The 26,023-nt window shown below is 40.2% G+C and overlaps 1 protein-coding gene across 2 annotated transcripts in view; it reads right to left on the bottom strand.

Moving 5' to 3' along the window:
• The window catches only part of RPS6KA2 (ribosomal protein S6 kinase A2), a 183,166-nt gene that overhangs the window by 38,943 nt on the left and 118,200 nt on the right, over positions 1-26,023 (bottom strand). For both annotated transcript variants that reach the window (XR_010372137.1, XM_064446922.1), the window contains exons 9-12: positions 21,249-21,319; positions 20,294-20,382; positions 12,514-12,578; positions 3,788-3,890 (exon numbers count right to left, since the gene is read on the bottom strand). Coding sequence is in view for 1 of the 2 variants with exons in the window: in XM_064446922.1 (XP_064302992.1) it covers positions 3,788-3,890; positions 12,514-12,578; positions 20,294-20,382; positions 21,249-21,319 (328 nt within the window). In the remaining variant the exon portion in view is untranslated. The remainder of the gene's footprint in view (positions 1-3,787; positions 3,891-12,513; positions 12,579-20,293; positions 20,383-21,248; positions 21,320-26,023) is intronic.

The following is a 26,023-nucleotide window of genomic DNA, read 5'->3' as shown; positions in this document are numbered from 1 at the left end:
TTGCTTACCTTTTATTTGTTCTTTTTTTGGGGGTTTGTTTCTCACCGCCCCCCTTTTCACATTTCCTCCAGTGCAACGTATGATTTACCATGGCAAAGTTACAGAGCTAAGCTTCCTTTAGAAAGCTATCTCCTTGTAGGAAGTGTGTAAATACCCAGTTTCACTAGAGTAAAGAAAATACATCCCCACTGGATCTTATATCTGACTCACCTGCCTACACCCATCAGCACCACCCATTAGCGTGTAGGGCAATGGCGTGGAAGACTGAGTATTGCTTGAGGTCCTGAAAATATGTGAGAATGTGTTTGCTGGTGTGGACATTCCCTGTATAAATCTACTGGTCTAATGAACTGAGGATCTGAAGCCAGAGTATGGTAAAACCAAATTATCTGCTTGGAAATAAACAAACTGAGACTGCAGCTAATTCTGTATCTCATTACAAAACCACCTCAGCTTTGACAGGAGCCAGAAATAAACACGGCAAGTCAGAACTCATTGCAAAGTACGTGGAGAAGCTTGTCTTTTGGTAAAATGACGTGGGCTATTTGTTTACCTCAGTGTTTTGATGGGCACTCCCCTTACAAATACATGGATGAATCATACCAGACCTCTTGCATCACTGGGTACTTTTTACAATGGCATATATTCAACAGTGATATTTCAAGAGGGATTAATTATGAAGAAAGAAAGTTTATTTTAAAAAAAGGATGACAATAATTTAAATCTGAATGGTCCTGAACTTAAGAAAAGCTGTGATCTGGCTCTATAACGTAAGTGCTAGGTCATCTCTAATTACAAATAACTGTTCCTTCATAATTCACTGCCAATCTCTTTATCAAACACTGTAGAAGAACTACTGATTACTTGGTTTCAATATTAAGTATTCATCACCACCAACTGATATGCCCATCATATGAATTAAATGTTAAAACACCTGTGTTATGTGCAAAATTATGTTTAAATCATGTTAATTAACTGATAGCTATGGAACCTAAATAATTTTCCTAGTCTTGATAAATCCAGAATCATTTCATATGTCTGAATTAGACCCATTTGCAAACACCAGTCTTGTGTAATGGTTATATTTCTCCCTGTGAAAGTCATAATGCTTTGTCCCACCAGGGCATCTAACTTTACAGGATTTTCAAAGGCTTCATAAATCTTAATTTACTTCAGTATGCTTCACTGAGGTTACCCAAGATTATTATCTTATTTGCAAAGGAGGAAATTTAGATACTTCAGGTGTGATTTTACATTTTTTTCTCAGCAGTATAGATGGCCTAAGATATCCCTGCTGGTTACAGCATGCTGCCCCATCACTTACAACAGTACAAATGCTTGTGGACTGAAATCTAATTTGGATCACCAGAATGATCTTGGTTTGATCCTTGTTCAAATCACTATTTATAACCTGGATTGCTTCAGTCTCCTGCTCCCTGCGAGGAGCTGAGTCAGTGCAAATGAGGTGTGGGTCCACAGTGGTGGACTTAGGAAACAAGTGGCCAGAAATAGTGACTCCAACTCAGACAAATCCCTGAGAAAAAGTGATCTGAAACTATACCCATAGAGATGAACCGCAATGTCAGAAACCACATCTTTGGCACACTTAAAGCTAAGGTTAGGAATCCACAGAAAGCTGTTTCAGCCTCCAGGCTAACGAAACTTTCTGAGATGCAGCAAATCACTGGACTGGTGAGTTACTGGATCCAAAACTTTGAGATAAACCTGTTTCCAGGCAGGAGAACTCATGCATAAAGACAGAGTGCAGAATGACTGTATGTATCTCTGCCCCCTCCTTGGTAATATCTTTCTGACAGCTTCGTTAAAACACAACTGCATTATCATCATGAAACAGTAATTATCACAGTGCTTGCTGTCTGGCTACATTCTCAGTAACAGTGTAAGTCTGTATGGGGCTTATGACATGACAGAAAAAAAACACCAAATAAAAAGGCTGCTTGTTTGATTCCCCCAGCAATATGAGCCAGTATTAAACACTCTTGTGATGACCCAACCAGTCAACAGTGAGGGGCTGCAAAATATGCTGCCAGTCTGCAAGGGCTTTTCTATCACTCTGGAAGTGTAAAGGGATTCACACTTCCAATTATACCTATTTTGAAATGACAGGGTTTGAATCTCAGGCCACTTTCCGTAATAGCATGAAGCAGAATTGAGGCAAGCCATCTCTCCACCCCAGCCACTGCCCCAGGACAAACCTTCCAAGTCAGTGTCTTGCATGAGATATCAAATTGAATTAGGCAAGAGTAGCAACATGTAGAGTATAAAATATAACCCTGGGCATCAGCACATGCATGAAGTACAAAGGTTTTCATGCCAGTACAACCAATGAAGCATGAACTTCCAAAGCAATCCAAAGTCTCAATGCTTCTCTGAGACTTTCCAAGGCAGCACCAACCTGCCCTTCTCTCAAGATCAGACTAACTTGCAGTCTCCAATATTTCAGAGATATGAGCTCCTCTGAAATCTGAATTAAAGCTAAAATAAAATTAAAGTGAAATGTCTGGCACCCAAAGATCATTCATTTCCATGCAGTGGGATAGGAATGTCAGAACATGACTAACATATACTGGAGACAGGTGGATGTTCCAGTTGGACCCAGAAATGGGAGTGTAATATGTTTATGGCTTGTGAAAGTCAGCACATCCTTGGAAAAAAAAAAAAAAGCAAACAAACAAAAACTAGGAAAGAAGACTGATTAAAGATTTTGAGTAGATACTACTATTTCATACCCCATGAAAGGAGGTTTTAGCCAAGCTTTGTGTAGAGGTTTGGGCTAGTATTAAGGAAAAGGCTGAAGGTCATGATGAGCCTGAACGAAAACTACAGGAAGTCTCAGCTCTGATTCATGTGCTATAATGCAGGCATTTTTGTAATGAAAGCTCAGATCTTTTACTCTCACTGCAACAGTTTTGGGGCAATTTGAGGGTTGAAGCCTGAGACCTTATACTCAGTTATTACAATACTATGTTATATTTGCAGATCTTACCATCTTCAACGTGTTTTACAAACAACAGCTAATTAAATTTTTACATTTTAGAATGTATAAGCAGGTACTTCTCTACACAGGAATATCACAGGCAAAAATGTAATGTAGCTCATCCATGTCTAGCAGAGGCAACATTATGACTGGGATTACCACTCTGAGGTTACTGATATTCTTGCTTTCAATTAAAAGATGGTGTTTAGCGCAACAATCACCTTCATATATATAGTGCACAAGTGTGATATTCCTGTTAGGAAACAGAAATTATAGGAACAACATTATCACTGCAAGGATTTTCTAAACATTGTGGGCCAAATTTCCTGTTGGCATAACGCCACTGATCTGAGAACTTGATGATTCTTCATTATTATTAACCATCTAGTAAGTTCCAACAGTCCATAGGCTATGGGATTTCATAATTAAGGAAAACATCTATAGAATATATAATTATGTAACAACTTGCAGAGATGGCAGTAATTTAAAATTGTTCTATTCGGATAATGTAAGCAATTCTAAGAGCAATAAAATAGCTAATCAATAGTTATTTTTCCTATTAAAAATGTGAAATCTGTCCTTCCTGAAGACAAATTAATGTGAAGCTGGCAAAATGCTTATGAGCTTCTTTTTTTGGAAATGGAGAACAGTCTTTGCTTCCTGCTGGATATAGCAAAATTCAGTAGTCCCACAGGTGATCAGACTTTTAGCCCCCGTTGGAATGGGGAGGGAAGGAAGAATGAATTTACTCACTGAAAAGATGCATTACCCATGTGCCACCTTACTAACCTGTGGGGGTCCGAGATGTGAACTCAGGATCAAAATGAAAGGTGTCTTCTGGCCGCCCCACTGCAGGCTTGAAAGGTGGCTTGATTTCTTTCCTGTATAGTTTCTACAGGGAGAAGAACAGATCACAATCAACAATAATCTGTACACCTTCAGCATCTACAGATAGGATCCCTGGCTTTGTTCAGCTCTCAGCTCTAAGCCATCCTTGCAGGACTGACAAAAAAGGGTGACGTATCCATAGCTCTGGCTCCTGCCTGACTGGTTGGCTTAAAACCTGTCCCCAGGTTGGTCCCTGCACTTTTTAGTTGCTGAAAACCAGAATATAAACACAGATGTTTCTGGTAAAAATTTAGCCTGCAGACTGGCACAATATTCCAGCTGAGGCATCTGGAAATTCACTGGTCTTCAGGGCAGGACTGGAACGTGCAAAGGTAACACCAGGAAACCGTGCATGGGTGACTTCAGCAGCGCAGCAATGGCAATGAGCACAAAGAACCGCTAGGAAGCAGCGGCTGTTTTAGCATTTATTATTTGTCAAGAGCTAGCAATATGTTTGACACTCTGCCAGACTGAGCTGAGCAACAGGCCTGGCTGCCTGGTGCTCACAACCTAAACAAGAGACTTGTTCTTTTGGCATATCTGGTAAAAGGGAAGGGGCTCACAGCGGAGGATTAGATGAAATTCCCATCAAAAGGTGTTAGGAAGAAAGCACTGTGGATAGGTGGGGAATCATGTTGAAGGCTTAAATGTGGCTTGAGCAGAGGAGCAAGACCAAGGAAGCACATAAGGAAGAGACAAAGGCGTATAACAGATAAGCACTGCTAGGAATGTGAGTTTGTGCTGGTGAGTGGGGGGGCACGTAGGGTATCACATAAGTAACAGTCACCATAAATGTATGCTAATACACCGCCTTTATTACCAGGGACTTCGTGGCCTCTTTTCTCATGCTTAGCGATCTTTAAGAAATTGCTTCACTGTGCTGCTTCGCAAGCATTCATACACACGCACACACGCACTCTGGGAAATCAACAAACTGGGGTGCAGCACGTCTGGATCTGATCCAAAGCCTACAGAGGTTAATGTAAAGAATCCTATTGATTTCAGAGATCTCTGCATCATCTCTGCTTGAATTGGCCAAAACCAAACATCATGCTGATGGTGGCATGGGGAATAGAGCTCCAGTTTGACTCCCTGCCCCACATTTCAGTCCCTAGACTGCATTCTCTTTCTAGCAATGCTTTTGTTCTCAGGTTTCAAAGGGCTGAATAAATTGCCACAGAAAGTGCCCAGACTTTCAAGTCATGACAAGAGCTGGAGAGTTCAATTTTATTACTGTTTGTAATGTGTATTTTCAGGTTAGCTTCTCAAACAATTTCATAATGAGCTGATTTTTCAAAATATTTAATGGAGATTAATACATGCTTGTCCAGCTCTTTGAATGCAGGAAGATTCTTTTTAACTGTGGGTTTTGTGGTGAATTAACTTCTGTAATATAAAGCATGTGGTCAAACCTAATATATATATACACATCAACATAATTTGAACTTGATTTTGCATAGATAAATAAAGGTTCTTGAGGCAGGACATTCTGTAGCATAGTATTAGCATTAGCGTAAAGTGCATGTTTGTGGTTGAATGATGATTCCTTGGAAAAGTGGAATGGTGAGGCTGGAAATGACTCTGCAATAATTAATGGCCATTTCACCATAAAAAGTTCCTGCTTGCGTAAAACTGCTCCATATCTTCTGAGAGAGAAAGAGATGAATAATTGCTGTGAGCCACAATGGAAAGCCAGTCTTCCAAATAATTAAAACCCAATTGCAATCTTAAGCAGGAAGTGCCACTCATCAACTGAAAAGTATCAACCTAGTAATTAACATATATCTTCTACTGTCTGCACAGAACTTTAAAAGAGAACTCGGCACCTACTGAAGCTTTTTCTGTTGCTAGGATTTTACCTTGAGAAAGTGTTTTGCTTCCAGCTTCCCTTTATTTGTCTTAATTCACAACTGCAGTCCTTCTATTGCAGGAAGCAATATGGTCACACGCACACATGCTTCCTCCTTGAATTAAATGCGCCCCTCATCCTGTGAGGTCCAAAAATTGGAACACGAGAGTTGTACATCATTTGGGGACTGCACTCTCTTTTGATTATTGTAACCATATTCTCTCTGGCCTCTTAATTTCTCCCCCCATCTGTAGTTTCTTAAGTGCTGTTGGAGCTACATTTGTATTTTGAATCCCTAACCCACATCCTCCACTACTAGGGAGGGATTTAAGATTCATCATGAGTCACACACCACCTAAAGATGTGTAATCACAGATTCGCTTGCTGGGAGGGGAGGGAAACAAAGAAGTTGCTTGTGCGAGTGAAAGGCACCTCCTCTGAGTGGAACCCAGATGACTCCCTTTTCCACTTGTGATAAAAATTATTTCTGGTATTTCTGACTAGACAACTAGGAACAGCAAAAGGTAAACTGCCTAAAACATCTTTTCCCAAGCTCTTGAACTGGGTAACTAAATGAAATCTTTGAGGATTAAGAACAAGCAGAGCAGTGCCATCTGTGGTCTTTCCCATCCCACACTGGCTCCAGTTCTCTGAGTGAGCCGCTACAACCAAAGCCAGTTCACTGAAGCAAACTAAACCACAGGGCAGCCCAACACAGTTAAACACGAAGGCTTGCTGCAGGCAGAACGCTTCTTCCTTTAAAAACCCGCATCCTGTAGACTGCAAAACACAACGTGACACCAGCTGATCTAAGAAAACAGCAAGAATCACAGCCGCTGTTTTCTGTACACGCAGAGAACAAATCTTTTGGTGGATTTGAGATCCTTCTGGATTTTCCAAGACTATTTCTAATTCTAGGTGAAAAGTATTAACCTATTATCTCTTACTGTGGTCCCAAAATTATTTGGGGTGGATGGATCACCTAGATCTCTTCTAACAGAAACCAAGCAGAGTGGCAAATGACAGCAAGTTTCAAATCTTGCCTTTGACCATTTCTACCCGGCTGTCATATAACTTCTGGTAAAATTTAAACAGTTATCTACATCCCAAGTCATGGTAATCCTGGCTCTGTATGCAGAAGTCACTAAGGGTTCCACAACCTATTTTAATGGGAACAGGGTTCCAGTTGTCCTAGTTTAGGACAACTAAACTAGTTTAGTTTTTGTCCTAGTTGTCCAGTTTTCATATCCAAATTTTTATTTGGGGGCATCTTATTTGGCATTCAAAAGAGACTTTGGATGTGTTAGTGGAGCATTTAAATTTCAGGTTGGGTGCTTAAGATCATGATATGTGTGCTATTTTGCATGAGTATAAGAAGCTGAAGATTCTTTTTTTTCTTCCATATTGCTTCCACATCTGTAAAGGAGAAATGTACTCCTTAGCCCTTAATGTCTGACTAAGAATGTAATTTCTCTCTCTTTCCCAGTAAAGAATAACCCCCACAACCCACGCCCATTTTTTTAAACTGGCCACAGCATTGACTTATCACAGCAAATGTGAATGACAGGTATCAGGAGTCACTGCGCATCATGCGTGGCTGTTGGATCCAGATGCTGTGCAGAGGGAGTGCATAATCCACAGAATGAGGGCGATGAAGTCCAAGGTGTGATAGTATTGATCTAGATATTCACACTTGGATACATATCCATGCTTTTGTCTACTTACCACCCCCTCACATCCTTCTGAGACTTGGATAATCAGTACCTTCAGATTAATAAGTGCCTCTGAGTTAACTAGAACACAGTTCTATAGCAGTTTGAGAAACTATGAGCTTCTATCAACTTTCTGATTTGGGACAACCCCCTTTTTTTTTGAAATAACTAATTTTGCCCCAGGTCCCAATGACCTTTTCTAATGTATGTTGCCAGATCCCTGATAAGAGCTTCATCTGAACACCTCTTCAGCTGGGACTCAAGTAACCATAGTACAGAGAGTAGGAGAGTAGCAACAAAATGCTGCAACATGCGTCTGTCTCTTTTTAGTTATAAGCAGTTAATTTTTCATCATCTTTAAAAAAATGCACTCCTAAAAAAACCCAGAGATGTAAATGCCCTGTACATGTGCTTGACAAATATCAAGAAAAAGAAAATTGTTTAATTTAATTAAAAAATATTTAGTTGTTTCCTCAACTGAGTTTCTTTGATGAAGGATTGAATTATTCCTTAGACACTTTCTATAAATAGGAAGATGCTACCCTCCACAGTGATGCACTTGTACTGTGAGAATAAACTCACTTGATACATATACCTGTCATGGAAAATCTAATAAGCAGACAAAAGGATAAACTACCTTCTAAAATGTTTGTCCTCTCCTAGATTAATGGCTCAATGTTATTGCCTGCAAATGATAAAAAAGCTAGCTGAATTCAGGCCTGGGGATCAATTTTTGCTGCTGGTACAATCTGCAATTAAATAATTCACATTTTTGGTTTAGTTTGATTTCTAATTAATATTGAAGGAAATAGAATTTGAGTCCACTTTCTTCCCACTCCTTTCCTCAGCTGTGTTTGACAGTTCATTTTCTAGTATGTCATTTGCTCTTGTTCCAATTTAGCCTGTCGTCTAAACAAAAACTGTTTATAGCCCACTCCTCACACTGTAGTGTGCAAAAAGGGATTTCATTTTTAATTTTCAGTGAAAAGCCAGAAATTCTTTATGCATGACCTGGAAAGAAGAAACAGTAATAAAAAAAATCAGGAACCAGGCTGTGCTTTCTCAGAGCCAATGACTGACATTATCTGAGGTCAACTCGATTTGGGTCTGCTTGTCTTAGGGAGAAAAAGGGGGTGCAAGGGTAGTAAGCAAATAGAAGTCAGAAGGAGGTCGACATCTAATCTTCTTTCTGTGAACCCCAGCTTTGATCATGAAAGACAGTCCATTCATTTAACAAAGGATCTGTTGAATTTGCGTCACAGTGCCTACTAAATGCCTTAGAGCAGCAAGACTAATATTTGCAGAAACCATCTATTTTTCACCCTGGGAAGTGGAAATGTAGGGTTTTGTTACTGGGTGACAATAGCTGTAAAAATGAGACTCTTAAAGAGATTACATCATGCCACAATTTAAGTTTGGGCATAAAAACTCTGTCAGATTGTCCACAGTTCATTCAGTGCTACTTATACACCACAGGTTAAACTTAGGGTGGCTGGAGATTTGTACTGAAGAACAGCACCCTGGAACGTGGGAATGACATGAAGCAGCTGTGGGGAAGGACAGGAGCAGGATGGTCGTTCTCTGGCCATGCTCATGTTTTCCAGGATTGCACCTATCAGCAGTGCTGTGTTTGGCATGAGCAACTACAGCATCATAACGGGGCTTTTTTACACTGTGTATATAGTCTCCACTCTGTTCACTGCGTTCATCTGAACCAGACACTGTCTGGTTGTGTTTGTCTGTAGACAGCGAAAATGGGAAGCAAGTGGGAAATGACTGCTCCAACAGGTAAACACTTCAGTGATGGAGAAAATAACCAATCCCCAATGCAAACCCGAAGGGAACAGCTCTGACAGTACTCTGACATGAAGATCCGTGATTCTAATGACTTCATCACTGCGATATCTAGACTTGACACACAACTTGGAAGGAAGTGGCTAACTCATTTCTGCTTTGAATTTTTTTTAAACTGAGATGAAGCAACTTCGCAGTTTGTTCTTGGTTATCATGACACTCTTGTAGGAAAAATCTTGCTTAAAAAAAGGCCTATTACACACTGGGTTTCTAGAAGACACTAACCCAGTCTGACCCTTTATGATAAGGGAGCTCTTGATGGAGCATCATTTTCCTACAGTCACTGAAAGTTTCTACGTTGTCAGTTGCAGCAGTCCTGTCTATCACAGCTGCCAAGGTAGTTCAGAAGCTCTCCAAGAGAGCTTGCCTCTTGCTCGCTGAGGTCTTTATATTACCAAGGTATAAAATAAATAAACATTCATGTCCTGCCTCTACAATGTTGTTTGCTGACTGCCTGCAAATTGATGCGAAAGATTCTGTATATGTGATGGAAGAACAAAATGAGGGCATCAGGGACTTTTTCCAGCAACAGTACAGAGATCAGCACTAAACATCTGTGCCTGATCCACTTCTTTTCTCTGACCCTGCTCTGCTTCTGTCTATGGAGAACATGTTAACTGTTGGGTGATCATCCTAATGCAAAGTCCTGGCTTCAGCTCAGGGCCAGGCTGGCTCACACCACTCTGAAATGCATACAATACTGCTGCTGTAACTAGATAAGCCTCCCAAGATCTCCATGAGTGGTAGTAAAATTAGGATAAATGAGAAAATATATTACAAAGATGATAGCTGATCTGTGTAACAATGATCCATACGGCTCTGAGAGAGTACAATAAACACTAATTGTGTTGGATTAAAATAGGTCTTTACAGCTACATTTTACAGCAAAGTTAGAGGGCTAGATAAGACATCAAAGGGCAATTAAATCCACCTTCCTCTCTAGCTCCACGTCATGTTCAAGCATGCCTAGCATCTTCATGGTAGATTTTTCCCTAACTCGTCCATAAGAACTTTTTCAAATGATGGAAGACTGTACAATTTCCGTAGGACATGCATGAAATTTTTCCCTAAAGAACTGAGCTTGAAACAATCACAAATTATCACGAGAGAGGGCAGTCTTGAGGGGTCTCACAGACCAGAACTGACTTTGCTGAAAACCTTTCCAAGATGCAAAGCCTCATTTCTTTGTGATGAGTTACTGAGCTGCTCCACTAGCAAACACAGAAGGAGAAACCCTCTCACTGCTCCAGTGCTCCTTATTACCTTGGGACATATGCACCTGACCTGTATTTTGATTGCAAAGCTGAGGACTGTGAAGATATCAGAGGAATACAGAAAATAATAATAAAGAACCCAACTCTTCAGGATTCTCTATTTTTTACTTTCACTTAACGTTTTTGTAAATGTGAAGTATTTATACAGAATCTCACGATTAGTAAGAAGCAGAACAGGAAAGAGAATCCAGACTCCAGAACATATGTGAAGGGACTGAAAGTCAGCTGGGCCATAAAGGAAAATCTCAGACTCCACTTTCATTGGTCATCCCTTAACATGTTTATGAGTCATACTAACTCTTCAATAGGCAATTCAAATTAGATTCATGAGTTTTTCCAAAATAAATGATTCTGTGGGCCTTTCAAAGACTACCTGGGGACCACAAACTGTGCTTTCACAGAGGAATTAGCTTTAGTGTAAAGCCCTGGGCAGTGGTTTGAGAATGGTTCTGTTACATATTCATGCTGTTTTACCAGGATTTATAGCGAGAACTGCATCAGTCTGTCCTGTTACACTAGCATTCATGAGCGAATTCAGACCAAATATTAAAGAGACATAACAATACCATAACACAGGTCAGAAAAAATTAAACTATAAAATTCTAGAGGATGTGGCAAACAGGAGCTCTGATGCACTGGCAGATGTCCAGATCAAGAACAAAAAGTGTTTGTGTCCAGGTTTGTCTAAAAATAAGTCAAATTGTACAAATATGATGCTGAATATGTGAGAAGGTTTAACCTGTTGCAAGTCTAAATTGAATACTTAGCTAATCTCTACTGCCAGATTTATGAGCTGTAGCTGATAGCAGTAAAATAAATCCTTGTTTACCATTCTGTGAATCATGTCCAACATGTCTTAGTTCAACCATGTTATATTTGATCAAATGTTTGCTGTTCCAATTTTGAGTGCTGATGTTAAATTAATGACTCACCTCAATAAAACATCAACCACTTGTAATAGGAGTTGCTGTTTCCTGTTCTGGCTGGTTGACTTGCATACTCAGTGATATAAAATCACTCTTCTGGAAAACTGTCTATGTTGTGCTTTTCTGTGGCCCCCATCGCAATACAGTGGAAGGGCCAAATCCTGTCCTATGGTCACTTAGGCCAAAAGTGACAAGAAGGGGTCAACAAAACTACCCTGTGGGAAGATTTATGATTCCCCCAGCATAAAGTAGCACAACTTGCGGTACAGCCTGCTGTACCAGCTCTACCAGTACCCAGCCGGCCCCAGTAGCACCACATGGTATTTGGGAAAAGGGTGTGTCTGAGGTCTGAGAGCTCCTTGGAGGTACGGTTGGCAGATATGTGTAAGACCAGACCTGGGGCTGCTCTGAATAATTCTGAGAAAGAAACGAACCCCTGGAGGTCCCTGATATCAGAAAGAAAAAAACCTAGTATTTAGTCCACTTGCCTGACCCAGTGAGAAGGGACAAATATTTCAATATGCAAGATAAAAGCAGAAAGACGGAGGGACCTAGAGCATCAGATCACTTCCCTCTGGAACATCTCTTTCAAGCCTAGTCCTTTGGCTCTGTTTTCCTTTGTGGTTGAAATATTACAGGAATTCTTTCATTTAAAGCTCTTCATTCTCACTCCAGTCCAGCTTCCACAATCAATGCATCACGTTTATTAGAGCTGAATGTGGAAATTATTCTGCAGAACACTACAAATGGCCTTAGGTAGTAAGCCAGAGCATCAGACAAAACAGAGACAAGCAGTTAGAAAAAAATGGCAATGCTGAAAGCAGCTTTCTATTTCTTTCATTTCTGAGTATGTGTACAAATGTATATATGTATACAAGAGACATAGGCACCCACCTAGGTTCTCTGTGTTAGAGTTCACTTCATGTTTTTTTTTCTAAGCATGGCAGTTTATCTTAAAAAATTTAAGAGAAAGAAAAGGAAAATTAATTAAAAAAAATGCTGCTCCACTTACATTCCAGTCTATAGTAACAAAGAAAGGGTGACGTTTAATTTCTTCCACTCCATCGAATCCAGCACCTGACAAGAAAATGAAAGAATCAGAATACAGTTATGCTTAGATGAGTTCTGCATGACATCTCCAGCCTTCCTCCCCATCCCCTTTTCCTCTGACAAAGCTGGAGTCACCATCTAAACATTTCTTCTAGTCAAGACACCCTGAAGACTGCAACTGCCATAACAGTATAAAGAACCATAAACACACATAATGGCACTTCTTTAATGAACATCTGGTGTCTGAGGGTTTTTTACTTTTCTCTAATTGAGGCTGAGCCACGGCTGAATAGCTGCTCTCTTCAGGCTTCAGATGAGACGTGGGGTTTCAGCCGCAGCAGAGCGCACGCACCAGCAAGGCCAGGAGAGGCCCCAAGGTGTCCTAATACTACGGCAAGGCTTCTGCTGCTCCGTGCCACTGTGCTGACCTCCAAATCTTGTCTAATTACCTATTCTCCACAGATGGGGAAAGCTGCACCACAGATAAATTCAGAATCACAATACCAAAAGGCTCCAGATAATTTGAGGTAAGCCAGGGTTTTAGGTTCCCCCTTTCCAAATACCATTTTCAGATCAGCATAACTACTAAAATCATCACTTTCTGTGGTATGTTTCCTTCACTGATAATATTGTTACATTTTTTGTTACATTACTCCATAGGAAATTTAGGGAAACTCTTCTGAGATCTGGTAATGAATAATTCATTACTTTTGACTTTTGTCTTCACTGAAGATTGCCTTTTTTATTCCTTTAGTTGAATTTATTTGTTTCAGTGACATTGCAAAAACCAACAGGTGCTCAGTAATAATTAAACAACTGTCAGAGATGATCTAGCAAGCCATTTTGGGGGTTGATTTGACTTTTTTAAAAGCACCTTTCATTTTCCAGTAGGAGAAATAACACCTGGAAGCAAAGGCTTTGCACTCAAATTTTGGAATCAGCTCCTGAAAGGTGCCCAGCACTTCTTTATAAGTATGCTGAGCATCCTTGATTCCCAAAAGGTCTTGGGATTCATAAGCACCTTGCAGAAGGCACTCAGCACCTCAGAGGACTCAGCTTTTTATATGCAGTATTTGTACTTTCTGAAGGTCAACATTACAAGCAGCTTTAGAAAGGTCTTGACAACTCAAGCTTTTGTAAAATGTGACATCTGCTCTCCTTGTGTACAAGATATTACTGATGTTTGCCAAAATGCACTGATCAGGAATGGCCTCCTACAGCCTGCTTAACATTCACTGATGAATGGATACAAAAAGCAAACACTTTGTGAACATAACATACAGGATTGTCTGTCAGGCCTGCTGGATGATAACGCAAGAGGAATGTTCTTCTGATTACTTCCCCAACCCAGTAATCTTATAGTATAGACATAAGTGACGCACATAAGGATAAACAATCCTAGCCTGCCATACAAAATTATGTGCTCTGAGGTGACCACCCCCACTCAGGAGTGAGGTCTTCGGGCTGTGATGGACAGTTCTAGGGAAACACAACATGAGACCAAATCTTAGAAAGAGAAAAGAGGAAAAAAGGGAGAACATCATTACAGTATCACCGTATAATTCTGTTGTACACCTACAGCTTGAGTCTGGAATATAGTTGACAACCTCACCTATAAAAGGGTATATTTATGAAAAGTAGGAAAAAACAAAGAAGGGCAACAAGGTATGGTATGGCGTAACTGATTTTTCAACCTTGAGACAGATGACTGAGGGGGGATAAGATAGAGATCTAAAAGTCATGATTATTTGGGATGAGGGGACAGGGATTAACTATTCCACATCTTTTCCAGTACAAAAATATAGGTCATTAAATGATGCTAGCAGGAATCAGGTTCAGAACAATCTGGAGATGTTTCCTCAGGCAAAAGATAGTTGTGTTGACATGGAATTCCTCGGAAAAGATGATGTGGATGCAAAATATTTATATGGGTTTAGAAGGAGACCAGAAAAGTATGTTGAACTGAAATCTGTTGAAGAATGTTGAAAAGAATGTTGAAAAGTATGTCGAAGAAATATGTTGAAATGAAACCTTTTGAAGTAACTTAATCAACAAGCCACAAGAGTTTCAGGAAACCCCGTGCTTGAGCAGGTGTAGACAGGAGAGAATTTGGGTGAAGTATCACATATGCTTATCCTATTTTTACCCTTCCCTAGGCAGTTGTTTATGGCCCCTGGGCACTGAACAGGAAAATACTAAGACTTAGACAGTAATAAGACTTGTTCTATGTCTTTCTTAGCTAGTTTTTTTCAATGCACAGTCTAAAATGTGCACTAGATACCCCTGGCAGATTCATTCTGATTTTAGCAATGCCAACAGAAACATGAAAACACTACAGTTACTGTGAAGAGAATTACATTAAGCAACTCCTCAGAGAAGAAATATCTGCGAAAAATATCTTGTGTTCAGTGGTGGTGACTGAAAACTTTGTAATGTGCAGTAGTTGCTCTTTACTACATAAGGATGAAACCCAAGTGCCAAACTGATTTCAAAGGACTGGGATAAATGCTACAGGCATTGTAAGCTACTGGTAGCATTCCCTAGACTGATGAAAACTGCTGGTGCATTCTATCTTTTCTGCCCTGTCCCTTCCCCACTGCCTCCTTTTTCCCTCTTTTGTAGGCTTACGGATACATCATTGTGTGATGGGAATGACCTGCCTTTTTCAGATGATCCATTTGAAAGCCACACTTTTTTGCTACTGTTGGTGTTCTTTCTTCCACAAAACCACAGAAATCAGAACTGAGGAAAAAGCCCACCCATAGCTACTTCTATCAGTGGAGGACTGCAGTGTGCAGTAACGAATGCAGCAGTGAAAAATTCGCATTTCCCACGTGGGGCCACCTCAGGGCTCTGGCACAGAGAAAATACATTGTTAGGAGTGCCAGGGCTTGACTCCATCTCTGGTTAGTTTAATGTATTAAAGACATTTAGGACAGCAATAACCTAATTTGCAAAGAGTGAAGGACTTCCAGTCCCAGCAGCTGATTTTACACCATGGAGAAGGTTCAGCACTTCCTGCAATTTTTATTCCCTGATCTTCCCTGCCATGAGACCTGCTCACGTGTAGCCCATGGCTTCCTCTCAGGCCATGTGCTGTGGCTGCAGGCCACATGTGGCCTGGTCATGTCCTCAACTGGGGACAGCTCTGGGAGCCTGGATGGGCAACCCTACTGCACTGCAGAAGTCCATGGGAGAGGTTATGCACCGGTGCTTACGGTGGAGTCTCTCTGGATATGCTCAGCACATTTCAGCCATTCATCTACCTGTGAAAAATCTATAGTGGTACTGGAAAGAGATGTGCCTTCATGGGGAAAAGAGAAGCACAGGAGTAACTGGAAAGTCCTGTTTCATGGGCATGGACATCTCTCGGCATAGACATGGGTATTTAGCAGACTGCTGAAGTGCAGCCCACAATGGCACACCACATGACTGCAAACCTTTCACTTTCCTCTAGGTTTCTGGTTGTTTTTTTAACTTCACTTTAACTTCAATTTAATAATCAAACCAATCTGTAAAGCATAATCAGCACAAACAAACCTACTGCCTGCAAATATTCCTACATGCCATCCAGTCCCACAAGGGTCTGAGAAGATGAATAATGCTTTTAGATCAAATTGCCAGTTTAAACACATTCTAGAGTGCAAGGATTTATATAAAAGCAGCCTCATGTTAATAAGCAAGAACTTGATTATCTAAGATTGTTTTATGCCTGTAATAAAAGTGTCTGTGAGCAGTAACAGCAGAATGCTTTATTTGTAATTGGTTTTGATTGTTGAATCGTTACAGACAGTGTGAGCCTTGAAACATATTAAAGGGGAAAAAGGGAGACCTATGAAATTTGAAAGTTGATTATTTGAATATTCAAAATAAGCAGAAAGATTTTCCAGATTTTTAGTTTCAGATAATAAAATTTTAGTGTCTCCACATCTTCTGAATCTTTTTAGTAGGCTAGATTTTTTGAAATGCATTCCTAAGTTTACAAGAAAGATGTATAGTCACTCTGACAAAGGAGAAACTTGTGTTTTAAAGCTCATCATCTTATAAAATTGAAACCCAAAATTTTCTATGGGCCGAAGCAGAATATATCTTCTCTGAGAACATAGGATTAAGGAAATAGTAACTATTTCCTTGGCTTTTACTCTGAATCTACTGGCACATGCTTTTACTCTATACTTTCTTGGCCAAGCATCTCAATTATGAGGACTCTGGAACCTTTATACTGCTCAGCAGTGTAGGGAGTTCCTGAAATTCTCTTTACATTCATTTACCTACCTAAGTAGATCCAGGCCTTAGTGCAAGTAAGAATTAGTCCCTTGCCTAAGTTCCTGGCAATGTAATGAACCAACACCTTCACCGTACATTTTCCTTTCTGAGATGTTTACTCCTTGTTTGCCTGGATATTCCAGTTAGTTTCTTTTAAGAATTTAAAATTATGCTCATCCATAATCTGAAATTTGTTGTACTTAATCAAAGCAATACTACCAAAGCAGTGCTCTGCAGACTATTTGCGCAGCAGAGTGTACAGGCTCAGAAAAAACCAGACAGCACTCATAACAAGGGATACCAAAGGAAGGAAGACTTTCCATTCCTTAAAAAATTGTTCTAAAGCATTAATACAGGCACAAGACTTAAAAATACCATCAGGTAAACTGGATTACTAAATTCCTTCTCTACCTTGTCTGAGTATCTCCCTTCAACTCTAATATTTTTTTCCATTAATAATCCAAAGCTTCAGAACAACGTTTCAAAGCAAAATTTTAGAATACATCATCAGTCTTTACTTCTATTTGTTAAGGTATCAAAATCAAATGGCAAAAGCAATATGGTAGCCAAAATAAAATGATTTTTGAAGCTTAGCACCTTTCATCTTGCCAACTTTAAAAACACTTTGGAACTAAATACAAACACTTTCCAGATTTGCAGACTTCTGAAACAATGGCTGAAAGCAAGTGTTTGATCCATAATACGGTTCATTTATTTTAGCACGCTTCATCAATTTTCCAAAGATTTTTCAAAACAGGATGTCTAAGCTTACTTTTCTTTTAACTTCAGACTATTATTCCTTTCCCAGAAAAAGTAAAAATCCACAAAGTTGAAGCTGTCCTTTTATCTACTGATTTCTGTTCAGTATTTAGGCAAACCATTTAAGTATTCCTTCTTTCATTACCAGTAAGTCTGTTTTCATCATCCTTTGTGCTGATTCTCAATCATTTAAAACAGACATTCACCGCTATTCCTGAAATGCTAAGATCTATTTTACTCTTACTCTTTTAGATTTTATTTCCTTGGATGTTTGTGTAATAAATAATCTCTTTCTTTCCCCCAGACTTCCCAGTATTTCAATAAACCTCAGGTTTAAAATTTTGACTCTTAATAATTCCCCACTATTAAAAGGGAGACAATACGGGGGATAGAACTGTCATGGCTAAAGCTAAGCAACTTTGCTTATTTTAGTGAGTAGCTTTTTATTTAAGGATCAGTATCCAGAAACTCCCACTGACTTCACTGGAGCCCCATTTTGGATGGATAGCAGCTTGTGGGAAGCCACAAAATGAGCAGAGCAGAACAAAACAAAGAGATGGAGACAGGGAGGAAACAGCAGAAAGGAACAGAGAGGTGGAGTGGGGAAAAGTTTATATTTGCTGCAGCATCTTATTTTTCTGAACATAGATTAAACCTAGAAATGCCAAGACTCTAATTTTTCTCTAATGTCAAGCAAATTGCTTGAGAGCAATTGAAACCTGCTGACACAATGTGTTTTTGCACTATTATCTCTACAGCATGTCAGACTACAGGAGCTACCGTTTAGGTCAAGAGGTTAAACCTATGGCAGGGCATTTCCTCCATGGACCGTGCAGGCATACCCCCGAGAGGAGAGGGGCCACAGCAGCATGTGGAGGGACTGGCTTCCCATTCACGCCCAGCCCTGTGGGAATCCGAGTTGTCCCCTGGACCCTGTGTGGAGCAAGGGCTTTCAGCTCCTGCTCTCACCAGTGGTTGCAGTGACAGGTAGCCTGCTCCATACTGTCCTTGCCTGCAGGAGCTGGGCTCTGTCAGAAAACAGCTGAGCCACTGTGTCTTGCCTCTGCATGAGGTAGGGGCTCCGACTGAGTTGCTGCAGCCAGGCAGAAAACATCTATTCACATGGCAGTCTGTTGGTGCTCAGTATAAAACAGAGGGCTGGAGTAGCCCACACACTGCCCCACCTGAAGGAAGGAACAGAGCTACCAGAGCATGAAAAGGTCAAGCAGAAGCTCAAAGGCACAGAGCAGAGTGTCCATCTTCCACATGTGTGCATGCGCGCACCGTGTGCCTGTTAGAAACTGCAGGAGCCATCGCTCAGGTAGATGGTGATGGAAGCGGGGTGTCAAGCATTTCGCACTCCGCCACCTGTCTCTGCTGCTAATGCTGTGACTGCTACTCAGGGGACTAAAGGCATTACACAGCAGACCTTCTGCAGCACCATCTCCAGCATTTGAGAAGCGAGTGTGGGTACTGCAAGAAGGAAAGACAGGAACCTCTCCTGCACCTCTTGCTCTTTCCACATCTCAGAACAAGACATGTAGTAATTTAGCTTTTTGCTTCTAACTTTACATCTCCAGTCTGAAATAATCTTACAACATAAACAGTTGCAAGAGAGAACAGCAAATTGCTTTTCACAAGTCTCAATATTTAACCAGTCTATGCCATTCTCTAAAAGACAAGTCATTTATTAGCTGCCAAAACACCCATGGATGGCAATGACAGTCAACCACATATTTAAATATGACACATCAGCTGTCTTCTTGTGATACAGTTTACGGAACTAAAGGATTACATTACTGCTCCTAAGGTCAATTCCTGCTCCTAAGGTCACAAAAATACAACTGAGGTACAAAAGAAAGGCTGGTCCCTTTCCTTTAGAAGCGAATTCTTCCCTTGTTCACCCAAAATGCAGAATATGAGAGCTGTGGAGATAAAGAAACCTCCAAAATTTTTCACAGAACTAGATTAGAATTAAAAACAATACAGTGCTATTATCTTCATATTATTCACTTGATATGACGGTTCTTTTTCCATGTAAAAATGGAAGACCAAATTTGCAATGAAAATCATGCGCCAGGCATTTTGTCCATGACCTCACCAAATGCAACAAATTTCTTCATAAAACTCCCAAATAAAGGTACAGATGACATAAGATACATGATCCAATACATCCTTCTAGTTTATCACAACTTAAATAGGATTATTAACAAAGAGTGAAAACCCATTACTAAGAAAGGGGATAGTATATTTAGGGTAATAAAGAAGAAAGCCTACTGTGAAAATGTTCCCAGCAAACAGAACGAGACATCATCAAAACGTATTTGAGAATGGGAGAGACAAATTCTACTCCCTTTTGCTCCCCACCTCAGATTTGCAGCTAAATTGTATGGAATTAAAAATATACCTGTTTCTCAGTTCCCTATATTTTCATATGCAGCAGTTATCTTAAACCCTTTGTAAATGCTGGTGGTTTACTCTCATTATTCACCAAGAAAATAAAATGCAATTTAATATCACGTTTTAGATTCCAATGGTTTGCCTGCACTCTGCAAATTTCTCTAGTAATGCTCAAGGTTCACTACATTCTGGGAAGGAATGCAAAACGCTGCATATGAAGAGGATAACTATCAGGGAAGATGCACCAAGAGAAACGATCACCACCTGACAAGGCTGAGCGCACATAACAAATGCCCTGATCAAATGCACGCACGTACCTAATCTGTTGGAGGGGTTCCTTTTGAAGAGGGCTCGCAAAAGGCTCTGGGCTTCTATGCTCAAGAACTGCGGCATTCCCAGCTTGGCTCTGAAAGAACACAACACTTGAAAAGAAAATAGATTTTTCAAAAATTTTCTCAATCTCACTGTGGTCTAAAAAGTGGAATTGTAGTCGTCAGGATGGGCAGACACATTAATGCATAATGCAGGGGTGACCTAAGCATAGGCCATAATGGTGACCTAAGCATAACGTAATACAGAGTGAAGACTGATCTTGTTCTGTTGAAGTTAAAGGTTTTACCACTGGCTTCACTAGAGGTAGAGTAGATCTAATGAAGCTCATAACACCTTTTGCAACCTAAATGGGTCATTTTCCTACAGGATTTTTTTCACTTTTTTAGCTTGCTGGAATGAATTTGCAAATCAGGAGGCATTTAAAAAGCAAAAATAACTTCATGAAAATAATTATACTAAATGACATATTGATTAAAGAGAATAAAACTCTTCACTTGGTGATTCACTGCCACAGAGAAAAAATGTAACACTGAGCAAAGGCAAGCTTCAAATACTTATGTCTGCACTTAACAGTACATGAATGGGAAATTTGCAGAGGAAAAGGTTTGAAACTTGGCAACAACAAAACATAAGCTGTCCTGCAGAAATTTGATTGTTCCTACTTTTTTGTAGATAATGACATTCTTTATTACAGAAAGTAAGATACATTTCTTTTGCAAGGCCCTCTCAGTAATTCACTTCTTACTATTTTTCTGAAGGCAATTTTAGAGCCACATGCAGGCATCAGCTGTGTGTGCCTTAACAAATTCATGCCCTACATAGCTTTGAAAAACACATTATGCACATTATTATTATCTACCCTTCATATACTTAGGATCTATAGGCTGCCCGTAGGGTACAGTTAACTCATAGAGAAACAAAAGCAGTTCTGATACTCACTTGAGAATGAGTGCCATTGTCTCCTTTCTGTCTTTTCCCTGGAAGGGTAATGATCCCGTCAGCATCTCAAACTGTGGGGTAGCAACAAAATGGTAAATCAAATTAGCGTTGAGATGGTCTGCATATTCAATAGACACCGCACCCACCTTCTGTTTCCAACACAACTGAAAACTTAAGAAATGTCCAACAAGCTGTAATTCAGGAAAAAAAAAAAAAAGGCACAGCAAGTCTGGGTTATGGAGAACATGAACGACCAACATGACTGTTTCATTCAAGAGTCTCGTTACAAATGTTTACACTGATACTTGGAGTCATGTTTTGGTATGTTTGGGAAGAAGTGTTATATATGCTGTTTCCTCCAGCACCTGTTTTATGGCTAATGCTAGAGATGAGCTATTTGGCTGGAAGAATCCTAAGTCTGAATGGGTATGGCTGTTCGTAGCTGTTTGGCATGGACTGTGGTGCAAGGAAAATGGGTTCAGCGTGCCATTCCCCATCTTTTTATCTTGAGTTGAACCACCTTTTTGACTGTATATTTGCACCACTTCTCTAAGTGGCTACTGCTATACTTTGCAGGAGAAACATGCACAAACCCCACATTCTCAAGGGATTTGAGCATGCTTTCTACTCTCCTGCTTTGGTTCCCCTGGCTGTATGAAGTGATGAATGTTGCAAGTGTCACATTTAACTGAACCCAAATTTCAAAGCAAAACTCAGCAATCATCATCGATTATTCGCCTAACTCACACATGAAAACATCAATCAGTTATGGTTCCTTTGAAACAGATTAGTGCTTTCAGTAAACCTGACAGGAATTTCACATTTGTAAAAAACCAACCAACCAACCAAAACCAGGCAAAGAAGCTTGCCTAATATGGATTCAATGCCAGGTCTTTCATGCAGCTCTTGCCACAGTGTGTCATGGGTGTATGAGTGGCAGCCAGTTCCTCTGACTAAGGGATGACGAAGGTTATGCATCACCAAACACAAAGACACCAAGAACATAATTCAGCCTGGGCACAAAGGAGGACAATGTCCACTGAGGGTAAGGAGAACTGTTACTTACTTATGTCTGTGACTCAGGCTTTGGATCTCTTCTACTACAGTAAGTACCTGCTAATAATATTTGTTGCTATAATTAAACACCTGTTAAGGATGGACAGACTCTGTAACCCTTATGTAGCTTTTGTACCTTATCACACAAGTAGCCTCACTGCTCATAGGAAGCAGATTTGTGCAAAAAAGGATCCTTCCATTACCAAAACCTGTGTCAGACTGCCTCACAGCCTGACTTGTCCCTTTTCCCAGATTAAATATAGTCATACCATAAGAAAAACATAAGAACACATAAGAAAACTGTAACCATGGAACTGCTATGCTACTTTTGGGAGGAGGGCAGATAACTAATTGACTGTAATTAATTGAAGGATGAATCAGCATTAGTAACAAATTACCTCAAGACAATAAAACAGACAGTAGAAGCAAGGAAAAAAAACTTTTTATAACTGTGTATGGCTGGCAAATATAAACAAGATTTGGAAAACACAAATGTGTTAACTCCTGCTTGGTCTAGGAGAGTCAAGAGAAGAGCTGCCTGGTAGAGCTTGAGGAAAGCAGCTCGTCTTCTAGCGAGAAACATGATGGGGGAGAATTTTTAAAACTGCCTAAATGACACTGGAGCTCAGGCACCATTTTCAAAGCAATTCTGACCTATTAGAGCCTTAGTCCTGATAAAAGTGTTCAGATATACTGGGGATGAAGGGCAGAGACCATTGCTTCCCAGGGCAGCAGCAGAAGTGGCACGTACTCTACCAAACCCTCCTCACAATTTCTAAAGAGTTTACGTTCAGGGTAAGTACCTAATGTTCTCTTACACTTGCTAATGTTACTTTGTTGATATAATAAATCTAATTTAACAGCACTAACAATGACTGCTACAGCTCATTTATTTTGGCAGAAATGGGCTTGACACTGCTGATGCAGTGATACAGATATAAGCAACTGCCTGCGGTCAGTGACTACATGGGAAGAAGATGACTCTAGCTCCCACCCACCACAATATCACAGAAAGATCTGCAAATGCACCATGGGAGCAAGGGGCCAAGAAACCTGAAGTCAAGAAATTCAGACGCAGTATTCAAGACAGGGGGAAGGAAGGAAAAAAGAAATTTAAGTTGCAGGAGGGAGCAGGGGAAATGCCTGTCCTGGAGGCTGCAGGGAATATTTACTGCGCTGCACTAATGGCTAGCACTTTGTTACCACAGATCTCCAATTACACAGGTCTAATGTTGAAATTAATTCAGATTCAGAAGTGCACTTAACATCAATATTTAAAGTGAAAGGCAGCTACAATGAGTTAAATGTACCAGAGCCTTTTACTTCAATAAACTCAACTAGGCAGCAGCCTGAAGAAAGCACTGTTTCTCAACTGCAGCCCTGATTACATCTGTTGAAGGTTAAAAATGAAATAACAAGACAAAAAAAAAACCAACCAACCCCCTCCCCCCCCCAAAGTAGTTAATCTCATCAGTTAAAGCTACCACTTTAGCACACAACAACCTGTTTTCCTGTTTATTTTTTCAAAGAATAAAGAATCTGGCTAAATTTAAACATGCAAACAGAAGCAAGCACTTGCTGCTAACATCTTTCCACATAATTACAGAATTGTATGGGTCACAGCACATTCACAAGGAGCTGAGCCTAGGTATGAAGAAACTCTATTAAAAGCAGACCCTACAGCTTTCCTAGGAGACTCAGTTTTCACTCTCCCTGCTTCCCCATCTGTATAAATCATCTGTTTGCTTCTTGCCTTCCAATGATTTTCTTCTTGGGTATTCTGGAGGGCCACCTTCTGTTACCCAGTACTTCCGAAGGCTCTACCTCTCTCCACTTGACTTCCTTTCTGTATCAATATTCAGCAAGAAAGGCAAATACTCCCTGTTCCTGTTCAGCTGCCTACTAAGAGAATCACAGAATTAAAGGTCAATGGGAAGGGGCCTCTAGAGTCACCTAATCCAAGCCCTTCTTAGGTCTTGATGTGCTCTAGAGTGCTTCCCTTCTCTAGTTTTCAGGGCAATCGCCAGTTTCAGCAGGCAAAACACCAGCACTAGAGACCCCAGAAGACAGATATGTGGGAAGACCTTGGGGAAGAGGGACACATTTCCTGAGGGAACGGATTCAAGAAGTGACCCTGGTAGGTCATTGAGGAAGATAATGACCGAGAAAAAAATCCACAGCCTGGGGTAACTGCCAGGTAAATCTTCCTAGCAGATGGAGGGAGAGCAGACTGTGCAAGTTACTTCAGCCCAAGTCTGCTAAGGTATTGTGAGCCTAGGATAAAAGTCAGGGTTACAAAGAAAGTTGATACCACTCAGCCTGGGAGAACAGACACTCTTGTCAGGACAGCCGGGATCCCCTCTCAACACTTTCAGTCATTTTCCTGGGAGCTGGTCAGCCACTCAGTTTTGCCATTTGTAAAATGCATTAAGTATTTTTCATTATTAGCCAGGTGTGAAGCATAATGAGTGTTGCAAAGTGTTTGAGTACCTTCACATAGCAGCTAGCATAAATATTCAAAATACTGTTCATGAAGACCATCCCTTGCACTGGGAATAAACCAAGTGTTATGATGGGATTTTGTAAAATATCATATTGCTTTGATGTCTCATATTGATTTTTCCAATGCCACTGTCCAGTTACTACAGAATTACAATAGCGCTGACTACTTTGTCTGGATACCAAAAGGCTATTTTCTTTTCTTGTGAAGACTTCTCTATTTACACATTCACTACATTGCTGACAAATATAAACACATTTCTTTTTATTTGGGACTGCCTAGTGAGTCATCACACCCCTTCTTTCTCTAATTATATTCCCCTCTCTCCTCTCAGGACTCTTAAAGGTGTACAGTGGTTTTTTCCTGAACTGAAACAGATAGAGTTTCCATGAGGTGTGTGGCCTTGTAAATCAGCTGGTACGATGAACTACAAAACCACTGCTTGGAGAGGGCTTCCAAGAGGCTTTTCGAAGAAACATGTGCAGACGAGTTTATCTGGGCTTCAGAGATAGCAGTGTGGACATCAAGGCTCTTGTAGTGCAGCTGAAAAAGTATTAGTCATATACATGACTTTTTAACAATTTGGGTCAATCGCTTGTTAATGCAGATCTCTTGATGCAAAGCTTTTGTAGAATATGTCCTATCCAAAATCTCTAGTGCAATGAGTAAGATGCAGGAAGGCAGAAAACAAAATCTGTCCAGTCATGGTAAACCACATAAATTCACCAGCACAAACTTTTAATTGGGTCCCAGCAGTTGTCATCACACACTAAATGAGAGCCAGGTACTGTCCTCTGGAATGCTTGGAAGGGGAAAATTTCAAGATTTATATAAGGTACACCTGTTGACAAATACTAAGCTACCATAAAATAATTCAAACAAACTGAGCAGCAAACGAACAGAGCAGATAACAGTTTCGGTTTTGTGGCCTCTGTCAAAGACTTAGCTGGTGGTAAATGAAATTCTACCATTGTTAATAGCAAAACTCCCACTGAGTAATAATTAATAACATAATTAATGACACAATTAATAATTAATTAGTCAGGCAAGACCAGAATTTTGTCTTTTTCAGAGAAGTTTGTTTTGATATTAATAATAACAACACGCCACACTTAACGTTGCCTTCAAGGATCATTCAGTTTGATTCTCGCCTGTGCCCTGGTCAATGCAGGTTGGCAAGGAGCTGCTAGCACAACCCAACTCTTCATACTGTAGCATT

Source organism: Phalacrocorax carbo, chromosome 3, assembly GCF_963921805.1.
Source record: "Phalacrocorax carbo chromosome 3, bPhaCar2.1, whole genome shotgun sequence".
NCBI classification, from domain to species: Eukaryota; Metazoa; Chordata; class Aves; order Suliformes; family Phalacrocoracidae; genus Phalacrocorax; species Phalacrocorax carbo.
Note: the sequence above shows the minus strand (reverse complement) of the source record. Positions and strands in the feature narration are given on the sequence as shown.